The sequence below is a fragment of the Rhopilema esculentum genome, chromosome 11 (assembly GCF_057945365.1).
Source record: "Rhopilema esculentum isolate cy_ngs chromosome 11, ASM5794536v1, whole genome shotgun sequence".
Classification (NCBI taxonomy): domain Eukaryota; kingdom Metazoa; phylum Cnidaria; class Scyphozoa; order Rhizostomeae; family Rhizostomatidae; genus Rhopilema; species Rhopilema esculentum.
Window position 1 is genome coordinate 10,089,625 of NC_142825.1, and position 23,832 is coordinate 10,113,456.

At 35.8% G+C, this 23,832-nt stretch overlaps 1 protein-coding gene across 1 annotated transcript; it reads left to right on the forward strand.

The window, feature by feature from the left end:
* The first annotated feature begins 1,599 nt into the window (after positions 1 to 1,599).
* Positions 1,600 to 23,732, forward strand: LOC135693386 (large proline-rich protein BAG6). The gene is made up of 25 exons (XM_065211849.2): positions 1,600 to 1,916; positions 4,799 to 4,840; positions 6,157 to 6,232; positions 7,155 to 7,205; positions 8,026 to 8,153; positions 8,478 to 8,570; positions 8,981 to 9,031; positions 10,144 to 10,230; positions 10,825 to 10,916; positions 11,037 to 11,148; positions 11,501 to 11,950; positions 12,356 to 12,914; positions 13,998 to 14,134; positions 14,427 to 14,502; positions 14,972 to 15,052; positions 15,747 to 15,821; positions 16,222 to 16,322; positions 17,023 to 17,076; positions 17,673 to 17,772; positions 18,221 to 18,351; positions 19,223 to 19,399; positions 20,292 to 20,453; positions 21,389 to 21,496; positions 22,398 to 22,494; positions 23,457 to 23,732. Exons 1-25 carry the CDS (start codon positions 1,857 to 1,859, stop codon positions 23,603 to 23,605), a joined length of 3,249 nt encoding a protein of 1,082 aa, XP_065067921.2. The 5' UTR covers positions 1,600 to 1,856; the 3' UTR covers positions 23,606 to 23,732.
* Positions 23,733 to 23,832: the final 100 nt, after the last annotated feature.

Below are 23,832 nucleotides of genomic sequence, written 5' to 3' on the forward strand. Positions count from 1 at the left end.
ATATGAAAGAGGAATTGCTGCTTAATTTCAAAGAAAGCAACGTTAAAAGCTAGAAGCACAAAATATATCAAGAAGCTGAAACTGCACAAACATGAACTCAAAACGAAATGCATGACAACTTACATTATGTCTATTTTAGTGTTCTGTCCTGATATTCTACAATCCTGGACCGAAGTCAGTGACTTTTGCTGTTGTTATCATGGACGGCAAAAGCCCCCAACCCCCTTCCCCCAATATCAATGTTGGTGTTGATTTTATAGTTTTCTGGCTTCCACAATCAACTGCCGTTACCCACCACCAACGTTGGCATTGGGGGAGGGGGGGTATACTACTGGCTTCCATGTCAAACCCTCAGGAACTCATTTATAAAAGAACTGTCTCATAACCACCTTTTGTTCAGGATTGTAGTTGACTATAGAAATGATATTCTTAACAGTGTCAATGTATTATCATATCAGCATGGCCTATCAAACGTTTCAAATGAAATGCTACTTAATGCTTTGTTCTATGGCCATGAAAGGTTACCAATTGCTGTTAATAAAGAAATAATCAAGGTAGCTCTGAGATACATTCATGCATCCCAACGATTTCGGTGAATCGCCGCTACCCTCCCTAAAAGTGTCTTTCTTGTTTCTTTTTTTTTGTAGTTTCCGTAATCAAAGCCTGTTCCAAAAATTTACCTGGATGTATATAAACACGCAAACATGCTATTGTTGAAGTACTGTATTTTTAGTAGCGTTATGTAAATTTCTATGAGCGTAAAAAAAAGGATTTTAAAGTGTGCTGTTGAGGTTTTATAACTACGATCAATTTTCATTTCATTTTATAATATTTATACAGGTTATAAATTTCATATCAAGGTATGTTTTCCAAACTGACCTGTTCAAACGAAAGCATTAAACTTAGAACAAAAGAAATTAATATACTTAATTTACAATATGATATAATACAAAATCTATTCAAAAGAACGTAAAAAAGAAATTGAAGTTACAACCCTTTCTATAGTTGTTCTTTGAAGGTTTACAAGGAGGGTGCCATTTTTGTTTCTCTTTCTAGACTGTTCCAGAGCTTTACACCGCGATAAGAAAAAGCCTTTTGGCCACTGATCTTTTTTAGTAACGGTATCCTAACATCAGTATCTGGTGAGCACAGAAACCGTTCTCTGTCATCTGAACATTTTATGAATAATTTTCTCAAGTAGTCAAGGGCAAATGAATTCAGACTTGTAAGTCAGCGTGGCAGTCTCTTTTCTCACAAAATTACTGATAGTTGACCAGCCAAGACTCTGAATTAACGGAGCAGCTGAAGCATCGTATGGGCTGTCTGTTACAAGTCTTGCAGCTCTATTTTGGATTTTTTGGAGGACGCTAACTTTTGATTCACTGCAGCGGCCCCAAACGGAGCAACAGTAACTCAAGCGGGGCTCGTTAAATCAATGCATTAAGTGAATGGAAACAAAGTGAAGCTGATATTGAAATAAATTTATCCTTTGACATTTCAAATTACCCATCAATTTCTCTAAAACTTATGTGATTCAATAGATTCGAGGGAGATGGTTTTGTTTTGTCTTTGGGCGAGGCCGCTGAGGACGTTAATGTAAACGAGGCCAGCTCTTTCTTCCCAGTTTTGCGTTACAGCGACAACTGCTTGGGAAGCCTCGAAGGACATTGTCGACAGTTGTCAGTAACATTCGTTAATCAGTTTTGTAAGAACCTCATGCTGTTATTTGAAGTTTGGTTGTGTGTCTTTCTCAATTTCAACTGGAATCTACAACGAAGACAATTATCATCATCGACCGAATCATTGGCCTAGCAGCAGTTGCCAGTTAGTTGGGGCAGAACTAACGCTTTTCGAAAATGAAAGTGACCGTCAGAACTCTTGACTCAAAAAGCACAACTTTTGAAGTTGATGAAAAGGTAAGTTTTGAATGACATTGCAAATAGTTGTTGCACCAAAAACCATGTTTTTTTATTCGAAGAAATACTTTCTAGTCTCGGCCTAAATCTGGGATGTCGTTCATGTTGAAAAGTTTCCCTTTGAAGATTCAAACTCAAAAACTCAAACTCAAAATCTTTTATCAGCAAAAAACAAACATTAATTACAATATACCAAGCACTCAAATTTAAAATACAAAAAAATTAGCAATTTCAAAAATTTAGCTAATCAAGAACAACAGATTAATTAGTATTGTTATGCTGAAGTACACATGAAAAAAACTCGTGAGGAGCCATCGAGTCACATGTCCTAATGACGTTTTTAAACACAATGTAATAATTTCCATTTCAGTTTGAAGTTATATATAACAGTAAGAGTAGAAAATTAAAAAGTATAAGAAGAAAAAGTAAAGGATAAAAAATATAAAGGCAATAGGCTGGTAAAATTCACTTCTTAGAGATAAATTTAAGAAATTTTGAACAAATTCTAGTGGCTTAGGAGTTCTGTAGAGGGTATATTTTCATCATTTTTTAAAGGGATTTTTGTTGCGGGTGTTCTTAAGTTCAATTGGCAAGGAGTTCCAGAACTTAACCTCATCAAATGTTAGAAAGTCTTTTTGAAATTTGTAGAAATAGAGGTTCTGAATACCTGGTTCAGTTGGTGTCTGTTAAATCATCCTTTGCTCCTTCTTTCATCATTATGATCATCATTATAAATTATGATCACCAATTAATTATTATCACCATCTAAGGACAAGGTTCAAGTTCACCTATGCCAAGAACATGGCTCAAAAAGCATAAGAAAATGCCACTCAGGCACATATTTGCAGCCATTTTGAAATCTATATTTTTACTATGATGAAAGGCAGCCATCAGATGAAGGGGCTTTGTGCCAAGACTTTAAAAATATGAAAATTGCACCATAACACCAAAGGAATCAGAGTAAGCAAGTTTCAAGCAATTGGGAGACCTTAAAACCTTTCAATAATTTGCTTGCTCGAAAAGTCTGTGTCAATTTTTATTGACCCACTACTGTATTCTCATTCTTCAAAAGGGGTTGACAATTTCCAAAAAGGGGTGCCAAGGAGTGTCAGACTTGCTTCAACTTGATAAGGGAGGGGCAACTGTCCCTAGTCTGCCACTGAAGCCCCCCTAAATCCACCATTGTTACATGCCTATATATGCAAGGATAATTTAAACTGGTTTTAGATAATAGTCTTTTTCCTATTTCAGGCAAAAATTTATTGATATACTTTTATATTTATTTTGTTCCCTGCAAAATGTTTATGATGATTAATATGAAGGATAATTTGTGTATCAAAATTAGTCTTGATATTTATAGAAAATATATGTTTTGCTTTGCATTAAGACCTAAGGTTCTCCAAATCTCTTGGTGATATATGCATTTTTTACATGCACAAGATAAAAAAATTTAAGTTGATTATTACTTTTTTGTCCCAAATGCACACCCCCTTAATGAATCAATTCCATTAACTGGGAAAACATTATTTGTTGATGACTCCTAATGTTTTCTGATTTGCTCAGGCAACTGTAGGTCTGGCCATTTGTATTTTTGCAGATGAGCTTTGAATCCTTTCCCTCATTTGCTCAGGCGAGCTAAATCAAAAATGCATAGAATGCACTTAGAATGACCAACTGACAGATATAAAAGTGGCTTTAATCCATCTGTCAATCGATATTAGCCAATCAATTGGTCAGTTCATGATTTAAACATGGCTTTTAGTATCTGCCAACTGCCTTTAAATGGTCTTGAAGTCAAGAAGAATGCACTTGTATCTAAAGTAATTTTTATTAAACAAAAAAAGGTAAACAAAGCTTCAATTTAATGTGCAACTATGTTACAAGCATCCCAGAAAGTATGTCAAAAGAATGTCACCATTTTTTTAGCTCTAGGTATAAATGTCACTGTCACTGGACATGGTCCTTTTGCATTTGTCTGAATCTTCAAAGTTGATAGTTTCATCTTTTCCACCTCCCTCAAGGAATACCATACATTAATTGGATCCCTTACAACTCTGATTTACCAAATTTTGCCATTCACTTACAATATCATCCAGTTTTCCATGGTTTCATGGTACATGCTTAGCCAACGGTCAATAAGCAGAAGGGCTAAGACACAGAATGCCCTTTCAAAAGCAAACATTGAGCCAACAATAATTTTCAGTAACTAAATAGCAACACCAATGATGGGAAATTGAAACCACTTTAAAATTCTAACTTGCTGCCACAGAACTTTTAGCTCCTTGAAAAACTGTCTATTGTTGTAGGCAAGAAGTATAAATCTACTCTATTTGGGAATAAGTGGAACCGGCAAAAAGCAAATCTATCCAGAATAATCTTACGACTTCCAAAAATATCATTTTCTTCCCTGTGCTGATGAAAGCTTTATTCCGTTAGATCTTGAAAGTTCTATTGATTATTAAAAGCATGCTTAATAAAAAGCAACTAGGTTTTTTATTCAATGATCAATATTAAGTCTTTTTTACATTCATAAGAAAGATACCCATCAAGCTAGATGAAATCATTTCAAGAAAGTTTAAGAATCGTTTGCTCATAGATGTGGCAGTTGCATGCAATGAAAAACAAGTATTTAACATGCTAGAATTTTTCTTGTTGTTTGCAAGCAAAATCTCATTTTTAGCACCCACAGACCTGAAATTTTTTGCCTGAAAATATAAAATGTAGTTGCTGTTTATCAAAACCATGAATTAGTAGCTTTTTAGAAACTCAGGCTATGCACTTCTAAATTGAACACCTTGCTAATATGAGTTCTTAAGCCAATATAGTATAGACAGTTGAATTTTTTTTGAAGGAATTGAAATATTAAATATCCACTATTTCAGGCCACAGTGAAAGACTTCAAGGAAAAAATTGCACCTGAACTTGTAAGTATTCTTCAATTGAGGTTTTGAGTAGCATATTTAACTTTTTCATCAATTTCCATAATTGATATTAAAAATTGCTGGAAACATAGCATAATTCTGTGCCTTGCCCATCTCATATCAATAAAGCCTGGTACGCACTAGGCGATTATCATGATTATCACAATAACAATTAGGCTGTAATCGTCTTTATCCACAGCGAGTACATCAAATTGAATTGTGTTATGCCCTCTAATCATGATAAAACCACATGACTATCGCAAAATGATATCAAACGTTTTTGATATCTTTCTGTGATAATTGTGATCTGATGACATCAATCCTTTTGTTCCAAAATAATGTGAAGAATTCATAAAGGAAAAGGAGTGTCCAAAGCACTGTTTCCAAGGCAAACCAAATATTGAATGACTGTCATTTAGTCATTCGGTGTGGGTTTTGTTTAGGATATCTTATCAAACATTCTGATTTCAAAATGTAGAGTGAGAACTTGCAATTTGACAAGAAACTTTCTGAAGCTGTGAGAAAATATATGTAATGAAATTGGCGGTCATCCAGTCATAGTTCTTGAACCAATCTCTCTCTCTCAACTTTTTACCTTTTCTTTTCTCTGTCTACGTTTTCATTTTGAGTATACATTTAACGAGTCAGTGAGTACATGATTTAGCTGAGCATCCTACTATCAAGAAATATTTAATCCTCACGATAATCGCTATCGTGGTATTGTGATAATCACCATAATCACCTAGTGAGTACCAGGCTTAAGAGAAGACAAAACCATTTGCTTTCTAGAATCTGACTTGATATTATAAGTAAGCAAGCACCTGATGCCCATAAACTTTGGTTGTTGCTATTTTTCAAATAAGAACCCATTCTATATTTTTTTTGGTTAATGGATCCAATTAAACCATTTGTTATTCACTGAAATTTTGAAAATGAAATTTTTGTCTTTTGCAAAACTATTCTAATTTTGTTTGATCCTTCAAATGCCACAGTGCTTGCTCGTTTTTACATAAAAATTTTCCCTCTCTTTTGGTGCAAAACTGCATGTAAAATAAAGCTTAATTGAAATAGATAATAGATGTACATTGAAATATAGTTTTTTCTTGTTTCTGGCAACAACACCTTAAAGAACTTCAAATATATTAAGCAGAATATGATTTGTTTTGCATGCTAAAGCTGGTGAGTCTTTTTTGGAAACATGACAAAGAAAATGAAGAGGAAGACAAACAATATTTTTCTTTGCAGTGCTGAATATGCTCTAAGACTTCATTTAGAGTGACACTGTCTGAATTTCAGTTTAAGTTTTTTCATTGAAACAGGGAATTTCTGCTGAAAGGCAAAGGGTTATTTTCAAAGGGAAAGTACTCCACGATGAAAAGCTCCTAAAGGAATACAGTGAGTTGTAGCTTATGCTTGTAATTTTGAGCTCTTGACCCCCCTTTAGGACTGAGCATTTTATTAAGATCCTGCTTTGGTCTTCTACCTAAAATTTTGCATCAAGTCACTGAATATTCAAAAGTTAGTTTAGGTATCATCTATTGTGCTTGTATGTACATAATTTTAGTGTTTAGAATCAGTAACTTTTTTAAATTGATTTCAACAGTAATTTGTCAATTCATGCTTGTAAGAAGATATGCAGCTATCAAAGTGCTAATATGTTATTGATGTATGATGGTGAATATGCTTTTGAAACCACTTTCCCGCCATTGAAGGTCACTATTTCTAATCTGGAGTAAAAATATTGGCAATGAAAACTCCATCTTTCAATCAATCAATACTGTTGATCCTCACATTAGCCACCTGAGGGCTTATTTATTTTTTATATTTTTGGATGGGGGCTTATAAAATTTTTGTAGACATTAAGAAGACATTATTGAAAGATCTCATTTATTTTGGAATGTATTTTTGTGATGATTTAATTAAAAGTGCCAAAGGCAACCTCAGATGGCAAAAATCATCAAATTGAGGGGTCTTATTCGAGAATTTACGGTAGCAGTGGGGGTTTATTTGAGGGGGAGCTAATTGAAAATTTGTAGTTCAAGAGTGGGCTTATTTGAGGGAGGGGGGCAATTTGGGGAGTTACAGTATGTTGCTTATGTGATAATATTTCCATTTATTTTGATCAGTTTTGTTGTTTCTATCATCCATGACCTCATTGAGCGGTTAAACACAACAGTGTTCTTCCTGTTTGGTACAGTGAGCCAAATCAAATTTCACATATTTTTATTAAAAAAGATCTTTTTTTTAATATAATAAATTAAAAAGAATGTATTAGAAAATTATTTTGGTTTTGTAAGTTTTTGTATGTTTCTTACAGATGTTGATGGATGTGTTGTACATTTGGTTGAAAGGCCCCCTCCGATGTCAGGTAATTTTTTATTCAACTTTCAGATAACCTTTTTATTAATCACATAAATATCAAATGTGTCCCAATTTTTTCATCTACCCCTGTAATTCTGAAATAGTTGAAGATTGCATGAAATGCTGGAAACATAGCATACTAAAGTACTTTTCGGCTGACACTCCCCAGAGTATGAACAATGGATGATGACAAAACGTACGCTGGGAAGTTATATCCAGGTGTGCATCAAAGTAATGTTAGTGGAAGAAAGATGTGTTTGATTGGTTATCTTGAATTACCAATCAGCAGCCGCTAACCTCTCACCAAATTTAAGACTCCAAGAGAGAAAAAAACCCTTTCTGTACCTCTCATTGCTTCTAAATTTCTGTTTTTTGTGCTACAAAACTTTTTTTATTAATATAGTATATTATTTTTGACTTAAGATCTTTGGGATCTTGTTATTTTGCATTATCTCTGTTGTGGTGAGTGCTTTTGCAGAATGCAAACACAGAAAATTTATTATGTTGAATTCTTTTGAATGTGGTATTCTTTTGAGTGTGTCACCTCATGCTTGGAGCAGCATTAGGATATCTGTTGGAGCATTGTTTTAATACTCAGGTGTAAAGTCATCATAATGAAGATGTTCCACTGAATTTAATTAGTTTAATAACATTATAGCTGAGTCACATAAAAATTGTCCTATGCTGTCATACTACACTTGAAACACATTTGGATTAAAACAAGTTTTTATTATTTTCATTTGATCCCATATTTTAGTTCAGTACTGTTGAATCATATATGACACTTTTTTGACAGGAAAGTATGCTATATTTTATCTCCTTTGAAGGTGATTCATCAACCGCTGAAGCAAGGCCTACGAATAGCTCAAACAGAAGACCACAAAATGGTGGACAGTCAAATGTCTTTATTGGGGCTTTTCAAGGTGGAAGGGATGAAATGGGCAATGCCACGTCGGTAGGTAATGCTATGAATTGAAGTCTAGCAATGCTGTAGTTTCCTGTGTTCATGTATAATATTTCAGCATAGATGCATTTGTTGGTTACTCTGTACAAGTTTATGCTTGGTTTAATTAGAGGAAGGTCTCAGGGTCTCAAGTACCAAGAGGCCATCTTCTTGTATATTAACCTTGGCTTGATATGGCTCAGTCATTCTGCAGCCTAGCAGTATTAGAAATGAGCAGTCAGATATGCAGCTTTTGAATAAATAAACAAATAGATGTATACGTGAAATGACATATTTATGTCAAAATACTAGATTTATTTGTTTTTTCTTGTATAGATGGGTGATTTCTACTTGCCCCAAATTGTTGAAAGCTTGATGTCTTCGTTTGGAGGCGGTGATGGAGCAGCCACGGTGTCTACAACTTCAGTGGTAATGCTAATTTTTTCAGAATTTCTATGTTTCAATTTCTAAATACTTTGTTATATTTAATTATATGAGTCTTTCTTAAGAAGGATGGGGGTATAAAATAGGTGTTGACATAATGTAGATTTGAAAGTGACCTGCATGTCAGATATACAGGCCTGTCGAGAGCCAGCTTTTGTCCTGGGGTTTTAAACAACACTGGCCCTTGTGCAGGAGTAGTAGCGCAGGGGCTAGAGGGGTTTCAGCCCCACTAAAATATCATTCAGATTCCCCGTCAAGAGTCCCAAAAAATCATTTATAATAAAGTTTTCATTTATAATAACAAAGAAGACTTATGGCCAGCAGAACACTTTTGGCAGTATCCTTTCTTACCCAAGAAATTTGGTACATTGTGAAGTAAAAATCTTTGTCCACAGGGCGATGCAACCGCTGTTAATGTTCAGATCAACATGCATTCGGATGGCCAGGTAAGAGCAAAGATGGAGAAAGCTTTACCTCTTTGCGAGGATACACAACAAGAAAATCTTTCTTTTTGTTATTTTATCCTTTTTTCTTGCAATATTGGTTTTTAGCCTGCTGCAGAATACACTTTCATGTTCCATTTCCATGGTTCCATTTTGAGAGTTTTTGTTAAAAGTACAAATAATGATAGTGATGGTCTATTTGCTGGACCGTATCAATTAGCTCTAGACACGGGAGCATTGATTGAAATCATATGGGTTATTTTCTCCTTCCGTTTCCATTTCGGCTCTGTTTTTTTCCTTTCTCTTACGAAGTCCTTTCTCTAATCCTTCTCTTCCTTGCTTGTTTCTTTAAACTGCCTATGTTTTATTTCCCTCCTTTCTTGTTCCTTTTAACCGCTCTTCATTGCAAAGCTAATTCACGGAAGTTTCCATCCCAAGACAAAAAGTATATATACACAATTTAATCCCGTTAAGTCAGACCTTTATGCCGCAATAAATATGGTCCTACTCGACCAATGTCAGACGTCACTGCTACGACTGTTGACTTGAATGGAAAAATCCAATGGGAATCGAAAATCTGTCCGACTTAGTGAATTTCTGATTTATCTGGGGTACGACTTCATCCGGATTCAACTTTATCTATGAAATTCCGGCTACTGGTGCCTAACATGCTAGGCGAGACTTCATACCTTATCAAGTGACAAGGAAACTAATATCAGAAAACTGGGTGATATTTGGGTATCAGTACGTTAATCTTTTTAACTTAAAAAGGGATGAATATGTTGCATCTATGCTAAATTAAAATATTGACTATTCATCCATTGACCTAAATTCACATCATCTTTTGTTTTGACCAGCTCTGTAAACTTAAAGAGCATTTTTTCTGTCGCTTGAATGTGGAGAAACATCGTGTGTTCTTCTCATCAATTGTGATCTACTTTTCAGGATTTAGCATTGTATGTATGTTTGTATGTATGTATCTTTGTATGTATGTATGAAGGTATGTGTGTATGTATTTTTGATGCCTCCTTTACCTCTTTACCTATCTTGATGTGTTTGTAAATGTTATAAGAGCATTTATGTACTTTTATATATGGTTTACAATGTACTTTCAGCACACACACACAACAGATGCCCAGATGAGACTAAGGCATGCACAGAATTTCATCAGAACTGCACAAAGCCGCATTGATGCACTTGAAGTAAGTCGATTACCAATTGATATTAATGTAGCTTTGATAACAGTCAGCTAGCTTTACATAATGTTGTATCCCAGTTTAAGGGCAGATTTGGTACAATTCCTTACTGTAAAGCCCTATTCTTGGTAATCCTAGTTAAAATCGATTTTTTGTAAGCACTACACTTGAGCAAAAAACACAGATTTTATTTGTTCAGAAGTATGCCTTGTTTGGAGAAAAGCGTCATCATTTCTCCCAAAAACTCGATAAATCAGATCGTTTTCTCTCTTCACACTCTGGTGAATCAGTTACAAAAATTCACATGTGATTGAATGCTCATTTTCATCTTTTTTTCTCGTGTTGTTCTTTTTCTCCATCCGTGTAATTACCCTTTGCGTGATATTTCTGTAGAATATTTTCTTCATTCATATTCCTCCTGAGCGAGTTATTTTAAATTTTTACAATTATCTTTATTTTCATCCTGTCTTAATCTTCTCTGTCTTAATTTTCAACTACAAAAGTATTACGTTTTTAAAGAGATGTAAGAAGTATTGTAAGAATATGCTAGATGAATATCTCCCATTCTTTTTTAACCCTTATTCCTTTGTAACACTTTAGACGGCAGGGTCGTCTAGCATGGAGATTGATCAAGACCCAGCAGTGCAGCCTGGAACAAATGAACCTGGAAGCGATAGTCAGTTCAACCTTACGTACGTAGAAAATCACCTGATTACCGTCAAGAGTATGCTATGGTACTTCTATAGCTGTACAGTAGGCTTAGCTCCCTTGCCATATTTTTCTTTGAGGTCAATGTTTTTGTTTTGTCTTAGGAATTCGCCACAGTCATTTTCAAGGGTGATTCGTAATTTCCAGAATTTGTATCAACGTTTGGAACCGTCACTGAGTCGCTACAGAGAACTGCTTGAAAACCCTGCTTCAGAGGTAGAATACGCCTATCTTTTGCTTATCCTTGACGTCCTTGGCGTAAGCGATGCATAAAAGACGTAGCTATATGTGCTGTTGTATCGAAATCATTCTCTTTTTAGTAAGGACAGTCCTGTCCGTAATCAGGTCGTCTATGAACTTTGTTGTATAGTGTTTTAAGGCGTTAAAAGGAGAATTTATTTTTTGTATCATTGTTAATCAAATTTGCATATTTGTACTTGAGCGTCCAAACACACCACGTTGTGCTAGAACCATGTTTTTAGCTGGCAGTATTCGCTTTTTCACAATTTTAATTTTTGCTTCGGTTAAGGTGTGAAATCTTAATCTAAAATTCAAAATTTCTTTTTAGATGCGACGAACATCAGATGATGTATTACCTGATGGAATAGCAGAGATTCTTCACAACATGAGCCACGCACTCCATGCTTTATCTGACGTCACTTTCAACTTCCAGTCCCCAGACCCTCAGAGGCTAAGCTGTTTGCCACGGATGAACCCCGTTTCTGTTCCGCCTCCTTCACATTCTCATCCACCAAGATCAAATGCTCCCCCGTCAAGCTCAAATGCTCCCCCGTCAAGCTCAAGTGCTCCCCCGTCAAGTTCAAGTACTCAACCGCCGAATTCAAATACTCAAACTGAATCGACCGCAGCAACAACATCTTCTGGTCCTAGGAATGGTGGCCAGCCATTCGTTCAGTTCAGTTCTTTTGTCCAGAATCTCGGTCAGCAAAGTGGGTTGGGTAATGTGTCAAGTTCGAATGCACAAAGTCAACCAAGCAGACCCATCATAACACCTCAGGTTTAGTATAGATTTAAAACTTGGTACGGCCTGTGGTAGCATAATTTTGCTCATGATCTTAATTAGAAGGTCTTTGTTTCACCCAGTTTGTTATTATGCTTCGCTTCTGTTGCAATGAAAATCAACTTTGCTGTCCTACCAAGCTCATCTAGATCATAAGGACAGGACCTTTGTATGCCTTTATCTTTTCCTATTCATAAACCTGTCGTCTAACAAACAAGTTAATTTCCTTTTCATGAATACAAAAATATTTTTATGCTAATTTTTTTGCCACCCGTAATGTCATAAGTTTAATACTTTGCATTCGCTAGTAGATTTTTTAAATGTCTGTACCATAAACTTAAACTGCTTTCTGGTGCCTCCTTTGAACTTCCCTAAATATCTTTATGGTCATACCCAAACCAGGTAGTCCGGCCTATTGGTGTTTCGGCCACAGTCATACAGATTCCAACGCATCTTCGCACTGTACGGACTGCCGCCTCGCAGCAGCATTCAAGTGTCTCAATGGGAACTACTACAGCCACACCAAATGTTTCATCGACTCCGTCCGCACGTACATCGACCGGGACTACTTTTTCTTCCGGCTCCTTTTCATCTGGGTCATTTTCGCCAATGGATTTTGCAAGCATGTTTAGTGCAGCGACCAGCCAGGCATCACATTCAACGTCAACTTCATCAACACAGACTAGACCTAACCCTTCCCAGCGACCAATGGCCACACCTCACCTTCCCAGGTTGCCATTTGGTCTTGACGCTTTTAACTCAAACTCGGTCATTGGCCATCCTGATCCAGCTGTCCCATGCCAGTCGTTTCACTTCGGTCCTCGGTTTCAACAAGGCGGTGAAGCTACAGGCAGGCCACAGATCGTTGCTGAACTAAGTAGTGTCGTTATTGAACACATTCACAATGGAATGCCTACAAATGCCCCTGCAACAAGCGCGGCTTCTACAACCTCTTCTCCAGGTAATTGCACAACCGTATATTTTTACGTCAATATTTTCGTACTGAATTGTTGTTTGATTGATAGGCGGGCAGTTTTTACCAAACTTGATGTACGCATCTATCGTTGTCAAGCTTGAACGTGTACGAGAAAAATGTTTTAATGGATTTTCCTGTTTACCTCAGTTTGTTATTTACAATTTGCCAAATCAAGATATATTATTAACTTAACGGGTTAAAGGGTAACCATGATATGCATATCGTGTCCTGTCAGTCATTCATTTATACCCAACATCACTTCTAATTTACTTAGACTACCATTTGTAGAATCCTCATTATTACCGCTTTATTCACTTTGCATTGAACTACGATATGCTTTTTATTTAAAACTACCACCAAATTTTGTCTTGAATTGACTCTAAGATTCATCCATGAAACTGGCCGACTTCATTAGGACCGCATCATAGTTTTGTTATACCTCGCATAACCACCATGTACGTCATCGTAAAGCATCTTGTTTGTAATGTTCCGTCTAGTAGATGTAAATTTAATTCTTTTGTAGTATTCTTATATTCTTCTGTGTATTTTTATGTAATGGGTGGGTCGGGAGAGAGGTGCTGCATGCTTGGGAAGTCGTGGTGGGGCCACACACTCGATAATAATCCCTCAAGTGAGGTATGGGACACAATTTTTATAGCATTGTTTAAATTCGCATCCAATTATGTGTGTCGGTTGGTGACTCTCATGTGCGGCTTTGCGGGCGGGTGGTGCCTCTTGCTGATTCACCTGGTAGTTTTTACTCTTTCTATGTTTATTTGCCACGGGGTTGTCATGGTCTATTGCTCCCCGTGGCATCAACGTCCCTGTGGTGTTTGTGAAGTAATTAGTAGGTAGCGTAATAGGTAACTTGTCTTGTAAATTTTTAGTGGAATATAAAAAAAATTGTCTTGACGAAGCTATGTTGACATGTGTTGATTTGATTTGATTTGATTTGATTTGATTTGATTTGATTTGATTTGATTTGATTTGATTTGATTTGATTTGATTTGATTTGATTTGATTTGATTTGATTTGATTTGATTTGATTTGATTTGATTTGATTAAAAGCTTCTGCTGGCAACAGAGGAGGTCAGGCATCGTCTGTATTTCATGGAATGACGTCAGCACAGCCATCAAGCCGCACTTCGGGTCAAGTACCAAGCAATCAAAGCCAGCCTTCTCAACAACAAACGCAACAATCAGATGTAAATCAAATTTAATTCTTTGATTTCTCACTTTATTTTGCATCGACTTCTGTTTATTTTCAACCTATTTATGAATTGATACAACAAGGACGCCTAACATTCTTTCTTTCTTTGCCCCAAGAAATCTCAGTGACTTAAAACCCTAAATAACTTCTGCTTTCGAACTTTTTTGGCGAATTTCTTTTACCATGGGTGGATTCCTTACTAGGTTCTTCAAATATCTTTAAACTCACTATCAAAAAGGGAGTATCACTTGAACGTCTGAATTTTTGTATTTATCTTCGTGATACAGGATGCAGCGTTTGGGCCTCGGATTTATGAAGTTGTGCAACGTGCTATTATGAATGCTCTAATGGGGCAAAGCCAAGGTACCCTTTAAGAACTTTACTACCCTTTTCTCTTACTCACAGATCGGTTTTTTGTATGTCTTGTATGTCACCTCCATTATTTTTTTGGGGGACGAGTCTAAATTCCTATTGCTTATAGCCATTAGTCTATTCATTAGTCTGAACCAATGAGAAAATTGTCTTATCATTAGCATTTATCAAAACTATTATATACCATAGTTGCATATATAAACCAAGAGCCTCGTTCTCACACTTCTCATGAAACCCTTTTCTCTAAATTTTCGCCTTTGGATTCGAGACAGGCTGCTTCCCTTAAAGTCTACGAACGTCCAACCACAAAACATTGCGTGTGAAAATAACGACATTGACTTCAACAGCGCCTGTGCATAGGATGCAAACTTTTGAAAATCCAACGGTCCTTCAGACAAATGCTGGTTCGTTTCCCCAACAATTATTGACAAATTTATTAATAATCTACATTTGCATGCAGACAGGCGAAATGGCCCCACAATAAGAGATCTTATTGGCGAAGAATTTCGAGATTTACAGAGTTCGGATGAAAGCCAGTCAAGTAGGAACTTTTCTGCTAAGTATATTTGTCTTTTTGTGTCAACACTTTAATGTCATTTTTATTATCTATTTCAGTTAGCTTGTAAAGCAGACAGCTTTAACGTTAAATTATTTATTTATTTATCTTAGAATTTGTTGGGAAATATAAAACGCGACAATATAATAAATTGAAACTTGAGAAAATCTTGCAATGTAGGCTTTCACCTCCCACAGTTGATCGATGAAGTTAGTAATAGATTTGGAGAGATTTCTCATGACGTAAAGTGAACGGCCCTTAAGATAAGGATATAAAGAAAATATTTTTGCAGAAGAAGATTCTTAATTCCCTTGATAATATGCCATGTCTTGATCTGTTCCCGTTTGTGCCATATTTCTGTTACTTTTTCTTCTAGACATCTAGAAGTCTGTCGTGAAACGTCCGTATTTTCTTTGTTTGTAGTTTGATAATCAAACCCGCTACCTACGTTTTCTGCATGTATCATTTTAAATTTTGTGTTGAGACTTCAATTTTTTACCCAACAAATAAAGTCACAAAAATAAATTTTGACGCTTTGTCGCATTATTTGTGAAACTTAGAGTTGCAACTTGGAACCTTTCTGTTCTGTACACCGAATCATGCACAGCTTTGCCTATACAGTATCGAACACTTAATGATATTCGAGGTAAAATAGTTATTTTTATTAAATTTGTTTCAGGTGATTTCATCTCACAGCTATTAGACCACTTGTCAGATCACATGACTGTTGATGACATCATAGAGCTTGCTGCCGGTAAGTCTATCTATTGGCGTTTTGCTTGACTCATTGCTATTTATCTAAATTATTGTATGGCTGTTGCTTGAGAAAGCGTTCGTAGAGTTTAAAATTTTCCAAATCAGAATTGCCCCCTTTTTGAAGTCTGTTTTAAAGTTACTTATTGTAGCCCTTATTACTTATATTTTTCCCAACGGCCCAGTTTGGAAGAAAATGATCGCGTGACATAGATATTTATCTGGTAAAAAGATGAATATATGTATCTAAAATCTATTTTGCATATAACCATAAAGACACATCAATATATGTCTTTATAATTATAGAGCTTGCGCATAAAACTGCATAGATATTGTGCATGACCCTGTCTTCAGCAAGAAGGATGGCAAAGTTAAAGTTATACGTTTCTTTCTTCGCTTAGGCTCGTCACTGCGTCCATTAAGACGGCTGGCCCCTCACATAAGACAATTCATAGAAACGAGATTCAATAGCGGAGAACCACTCACGCGGAGCAATGTCCCGGTAGGTATCCAGCGTTTTTCCTCTTTTTTTCATCTTCCCTTTGTCAAAACTCGTTCCAATGAACGACCTTATTTTTAAACATTATGTAAGTTTTCCTACAGAACTGCATTCGCCACCATAAGCTCATCCTATAAGATTTCCTGTTGTAATCGCTCGTAGTTTAAATCTTGTTTCATCGATAGCTGACTAACATGGTAGCCTGGTGAATTTTTTTCTCAAAGTCCCATACTACAAATTTTTGGCAAAAAATATAAGAATCATTTAAAGAATTATTCTTTATTTGTTTCCCATATCGAATTGTCATTGCAGTGCTATTAAGAACAATTTCAAGCTAAAATGGAAACAGTGAATATATATGAAATGTGTTAAACAATTAAAATATCTAATATGTTAATGATTACTATGATATTTATTTTCTATGTGATTGTTATTTCAAAGCGAATCTCGCCAAGGAAAAGCTATCTGATAGAGAGAAGATAAAAGCATTTGTTTCTAATTATGTACAATTCGTTATCCGTTTAGATATTTTACAATTTCACTAGAGGCTTGGTTGTATTTAAAGTCATACCTTTATAATTTGAAGTATTTCATTTTGCCATGATTTAATCTTATGTTTATCTGGAAATGGTAATTTGTTAGTATTATATTCATATGCTTGATTATGCACTGAACAGTTTTATCAAAAATCAATGTTTTGCAGCGAGTTGTAGACACAATCATGGGAAGTGGCCTACGCATTACGACAGAAGCTGTGGTGAGATCAATTAGACTTGAAATTATTAAAGTTTATTATTTCCTTTGAGTCCATAAATTTCTCGTTGGCTCTAAACGAATTTGCTTCAAGCTTTTTCCATGTATTTCTGTAATGCTTCTTTCAAATTTTTTCAATCTTTTATTTCTTACTTTTGTATGTTGTTCTTGTCCATTACTGTTGTTCTTAATCGTGTCTCTTTTTCTCTCTAATTAACGCGCCAGGCTATAAGCATTCATTCGTTTGGTTTGTAGATCGCTAACCATTATTTCCACCAAGCCCTATCGTTAGACCTTCTTTTCAGCATACCAGAGTTCCAGATATTCGCCTCCTCTTTTACATCATCTATCCATATTCTTCTTTGTCTTCCACGAGATTTTTTACCTGGAAGAAAACCCTCCATGTTGCCACTTGATTCTCTCGCAACATGCTCAGAAAGGGCAGCTTCCCTTTTTGCTGTAGTCTTTTATTTGGATTGCAACTTCTTGTTTTGTTTTGGTTGTGAAGCTTTGATTTTAGTATAGGCAGGCACATGAATAGAATACCATTTTATTCCATATTTAAGGAGGTATCAAGCAATAATTCAATCGAATTTTCAGGCGACTCTTACTGTTCGACCCGACATTGATCTGGAAGCCACAATATTTCGACTGGATAAAGAGGTTCTAAATGATGCTCTGATTTCACTGTTAGATTACGGTTAGTTAATTCTTGTTTTGCATAATTGATAAATTCTAGCACTGTAACCAACAAATAAGCTTATAACAGGGTTAAACGTGAAAAGTATCAAATGGGTTTCTGCTACTCGCTTGACTAGGGGTATTTGCAAGTCTGCCGTTGTGTGGCATCCAATCATTGTTGTTATAAACTCTCATTGATGATTTTCCTCAAAAAAGTTTGTTATTCAAATGAACTATTTTCCCCACACTATCATTGAGCTGACAAACATTTCAGTATCAATTTGTTTAATGATTGTCACGATTTCTGCATTAAACTTTCATTTTTTTAACCAGAAATGTAAGTCATTGCTTTGAATTAGACAATACTCAAGCTGCCTAATTCTTTTTTTCAGACTGATAAAATTTTGTTTTGAGATATTGGTCGAAATGCCAACTTTCGTTCATTTTATAATATCATTTTGTTTCAGATAGAGGAGATTTCCCGGATGAGTTTGCCAACCTTTTCTACCGATACCTGGCGATATCTATTGCTGTACTTGACAACTGTGTCGAAGGCAACGCTGAAGCGTACATAAATGCTGTAGCCGGATCTGAACGGGTATGGACATTTGATCAAATCATTTGATGTCGATAACATGAAAAGGGTTTATTTTGTTTTGTGTGTTTATCCACACACATCCTACCCTGGCTCTAGTTTGACAAATTCTGACGATCGAGAATTCTGAAGCCTTTTAGATTTTTCTAGATTGCGCCAAAGACCATTCATATCCTTTATTCATTTTGTAATTTGCCTCAGTAATATTTGTCAATAATACTTTTCTTTACGTCCTTACGTACAATTTGGAACAATTTAGGAACTTAGAAGAATCAATTTTGCAGGAAAAATGTCACAGTTTTTGTTTTGCATAGAAATTTAGCCAGAAACACAAAGTTTTTATTTATAAGACATTGTCCTTTTGTCTTGCTAGATAGCATCTGCCCTTTTAATTATTGATTTATATAACTGCATTTTTGTGATGATTCTTCTGATTGGTCATTCTAATTCTTCCCAAATTTTCAAATTCATATTTATATATTTATATATTATTTAAATATTTTATATATTTATTATTTATATATTGAATTACTTAGGTGGACATGGGTTTATTCGCAGTCCTTCTTTACCTCATTGCTTCCGTCAAATTTTCCTTGCCTCGATATAATCTTCTTTCCGATTCCGAATAACGATTGTGAGTAGATTGCTGTGTTGGAGTTCTTTCACCTGGCGGGGCAGGCTGAGGATTACTGGTTTTCTTGCTGAGATTCCTCCCATCTTCGCATTTCACAATCGCCAAATTTAGTTTCTTTTATTTATTTGAGCAAGATGCTTAAACGATGCTCGATATTGGCGTTAAAGTTGAATGATATAGCGGCTCTCAATACGAATGCAGTTGTTTTCTGAGATTAAAATGCTATGGTTTTTTCTTTAGCTTCTAACAACAATGAGGATGCTGAACTCGGTCAACCCGGAAATGAGAAACTTTTGCATTGACTTCATGATTAGCAAACTAAGAAGCGCCGCAGCAAATGCCCCTCGCGTTACGGAGGAGGAAGTCCGAAGGCGTTGTATTAAGAAGGTGGACAAAAACAAAGAAGCATCATCCAGCGTATGTTATTTAAATGTTTTAAAAGAACAAAGAATACGTTAACTAGTGAACTAACGCCTTCCATTATGACTTTTTTTAAGAATATCGAGCTTAGTCCTAATGTTGATATCTGCTGAATGCGCGATTGGGAGATTCGACAGTCATAAATTGTAGAAGACCTGATACTTGAATTTTCCAGCCAATATATGAGAAATATCTTGTCATCTTGTAAGCTATTATCACATTTATACCATCTAGATCGTTTACACAAATCGCAACATTTGAAGTAAAACTAAGGGGAGCAAAAAACAACGACAACCCTTTTCCTTTTCTATGGTTATGACCTTTTCCCAACCGGTCATAACCATAGAAAACACGAACTAAAATTAAGCAAAATAGAAATACGTGAATGAGGCCTTGACATTTTTTCCTATCGAGGTGAAGTACAAAAATGTGAAACAAAATTGCTGAGTGAGGATGAACCACATTAGCAGCATCTTAAAATACATATTTACTTTCGTCATGAGTTTTAAATCTTCAGAACTGGCCTTTGCACGCTATTTCATTTTATTATTTTGCTAATAACTACAGGAGCCCTTGTTTGAATTTTCCCGTTTTCACTTTTTAACGGATTCAGTTTCCTAATCCGATATAATTTCCTAATCCGGATCTGCAGGGTCGTGAAATAATTCGTATATACTGTCTTTAGTTTATTATTGTAAAAGTTTTTATTGAAAATGCGATTCAATTTACAAAAATCTCTGAACCACACACTGGCTGTACATAGGGACATATAATCGTTTTTTTTCGACCTGTCCTCATTAGCCGGTCCTATTTTCCAGAAACCTATTATTAATGTTTTAGATTCAGTGTGACCATTGACATCTCTAGACCACCTTTTTATCGTTTGAAGGTATCTGACACTTTACCGCGCGCTTCTGGCCCTGTGGACGAGAAAATGGATGTAGAAAAGAGATGGAATGAGCTTTATGGAAATCGCAACGCAGATTCAAGTGATGACGAAGGCGACGCATCAACTTCTCAACCTCACGAATGGCATAGACACGTTCCGCCGGTGAGTTATTTTCCTCGTCTACTTGTGCCGCTCTGCCGTCTTGCGGCTCTGTATTGCATTTGTGTCAGGGAAATATCTCTGCTTGTTTAACACCCTGTAAGTTTTGGATATGCTTCTATTTATCCAGTCTGTCAACCAAACACAATACACTCAGAGGTTATTTGGTCAATCAATAGCACCCACTTTGCTGTGACAGGGTTAAATTTTTGTCCAGGCAGCGGAGAAAAGTGCCCGTCTCAACAGGACCGTCCAGCCTTTTTGTTTTATACTCCCGTAATCTGCACCAAACCATACATCAAGCTTATTGTAGAAATCTTTGTGATATGTGAAAAAAGTTCACCCCATGTTTTGAAATATTTTCCCAATCCAACAATTGATGAGATGTAAGAATCAAAGAACTGCGTTCACTGCAGGCAGAAGAGCAGAAGATCCACTGAAATTCTCTTATGACCATTGTCCTATAAAGGACTTCTTTTTTGGAATGCGGCAATGATTAAATTTTTCAAGCTTAAGGTTTTCAAGCTTGGCGGCTTCTGAGAAGCAAATCAACTGCTTGAATGGCTCTTAATTTACTTTTTTTTAATAGTTAATAAGGATATGTGCAAATTTTTGGTAAAACTTTTCTAAAGTGTTTACGGATTTAGAAATAAAACATTTTAAATTTATGTATTTTAAATTTTTGTTAAGAACTAGCTGATAGTTTAAGATTTTATATCGTTTTAAAAAGTATCAAATTATTCGATATTAACATGGTTATTAATATACATGTGAAGCATGTAACATTTCCTAGTTTGTAATTCAATTTGGTAAACCAAGAGTGATTCGCTGGTTGATGACTTATAAGTTAAATACCTTTTCTCCTTCTCTTTACACTTGTAACCTTGTGTGTTATTCTCTTCACCGTGGGTAACTGATGGTTTAATCCGTTGATATAGGAGTGGATTGCTGTTATAACAAAAGATGCCAAAAGGCAAAGATCTAAGACGCCCCAGAGACCGTTTAGCGATGCCTATTGCAGCGGCCTTCCTGCAAAAAGAAGGAAGGTTTGTTCATTTCCTTTATTTAATTGTTTTTTAATGAGCAACGAGATTGTTACAGTGGCATTGGAATTCTAAGTCAATTTTATCTATTTTGCTTTGTTCATTCCTTTTTCAAATTTCTTGCTAATACACAATAAAGTATTGATTGTACTACATGACTTTGCAAGTTTTCTGAATTCCAAGTTATGGCTTTCTGTTAAAAGCAGTCTGTCCCCTCCATGATTGGCTAATATGAACAATTGGTTTACCTGCCTTAACGGATTACGCTGTTTGCTTTGGCTGGCCTAGCTGCGGCAGTGGACGACATTTGAAACTGCGCGCGAAGAGGCTATCGGAAGTGGCAAGAAGATTTAATTGCTGGGATTGAATGATGATAATGGAAGCATTTCTTTTCCCTGATGACTTATCTGTAGTAGAAACCAAACAGGGAACCAAATTTCTCGAGCCACAGCTTCGCTTCAACGGCTGTGGCCATTTGATTTAAAAGCTCTGGAATCAAAGTTGTCTCTGATTGGTTTGAATCGTTTAATTATTGATTAAGGTCAAAGGTGCATGTATTTTACTTCAGTGAAGATAAAATTTGAGCGCAATAGGGGATAGACTGATTTAAACGTTTGTTCGGCTTCTTCGCCAATTTCTAGACAGAAGTTGATCTCTTCAGCGATGTAACTGAGCCAATTCAACGACCTTTTAAACATTTCTATGCTACCGTATCTTGTGTCATGGACATAAGTAAAAATAAAGATTTGATGTGCGATATTTTGATTAACCATGAGACAGTGACCTGTGGTCATTCATAAAACCATCTTCAGAAATCAGAAAACTTGTGCTTTGTTTTGTAATAACGTATTCATTTCTCAATCAAATTAGTGACATCCATAATGATATAGGTTTAACTTGCCAGGCTGTTAAACCGGATGAAGATAGTCAAATCGACTTCAAAGTTGCCCTGCAGAATTCAATCAAATCAGCTAAAGTTGAACCCAAAACAAGTCTTTCTGGTACGTATACCTTTGTACATTATAAACGTTCGGAGGCTTGCAAAGTAAAAAGATCATGACGTTTTGAGCCCACAAAATATGGAGGTCATGTGACCACGAATCGAAAGGAACGCCAAGGATGTCGAAAGGAAACAAACTGCCAAACCCCCGCAAACTTCGACTGTAAGTCCGCCAATGTATCTAAGGTCCTATCAGAAAACGATCGTAAGGGAAGCCAATGAAAACGAAAAGAAATTGGGCCACATCCAAACTCTGCCTTCTTTTCATTTCGATAAAAGTTTTCAGAGCTTGAAAGTAATAAGCTTTTTTCGGGATAAGCACTTTTCTTGAGGCTAAGAGTCTTTTTCAGGCGAATCCTCTTTTTCACTGTCTTGAATACAATAAATGTGTTCGTCTTACATTCTAGCATAAAATTTTTAATGTTGCTAGTATTCGTTTTACAAGCGGCTCAGAATACAATCACATAGCCCACAGTCATCCAGATGATCACTTTTATGCCTGCGCATAATATTCGTTAATACGTTTCATTTTTATTTTACAAAATCAGTTGCCGTTCTATTGGATTTTTCATCGTTTACGTGTGTTATTCCCACTTAAATGAATTTCTTTTCATTTCATCAGTGATTGTACAATCAAAAGTACGGCCTATTATAGCGTGTCATTCCTTTTACATGCAGTGTTTAGAAAAACGTGCATTATTTGTCAAAAACAAGGGTGGGACTTAGGTATAAGTAGTACTCTAATTGCCCCCCCCCCTTGTTTTTTGACAGCGATTGCCATGTCCCTGGGGCTCTCTCTACAATTTACTCAATGTCCTATGGATTATTTCGTACAATGCGTTATTTACCATTTTTTGCAATCTTGGAACACTACAGTACGGAAAACCCCTCTTCTGTTCTCTAAATCTTCCATTATAATGTGATTTGATCCGTATATGTATGTCCTACCACTATCCTTTGCAGATCTATCAAAAGATTTAGATAGTGAAGAACTTCGGGCTTCATTCCAAGAGACTCTAAGAAAAGATACGCGGAAGCGACTTGAAAAAGATCCAGATTACAAACCAGAAAAATTCCCAAATAGCGATGAGTACTTTTTCCCTGATAAGTAATTACTTTTATAGTTTTAAATTCTGTGATACTTAATCTACGGTAATTTAACCTGGCCTAAGATAATTCAAGTCAGCTAAAGTTTTTGTAAATTGTTTGGTCAGATTCTTTAAGTAAGCTTTCAAACAGTTTGTTGGTTTTTTGGATCAGCTATTAGTGTTGTTAAGAGTTTTTTAGTGAGTGAAAGAGGGATGAGTTTAACGAGAAATGAAGTGTCGTCTGTGGCCAT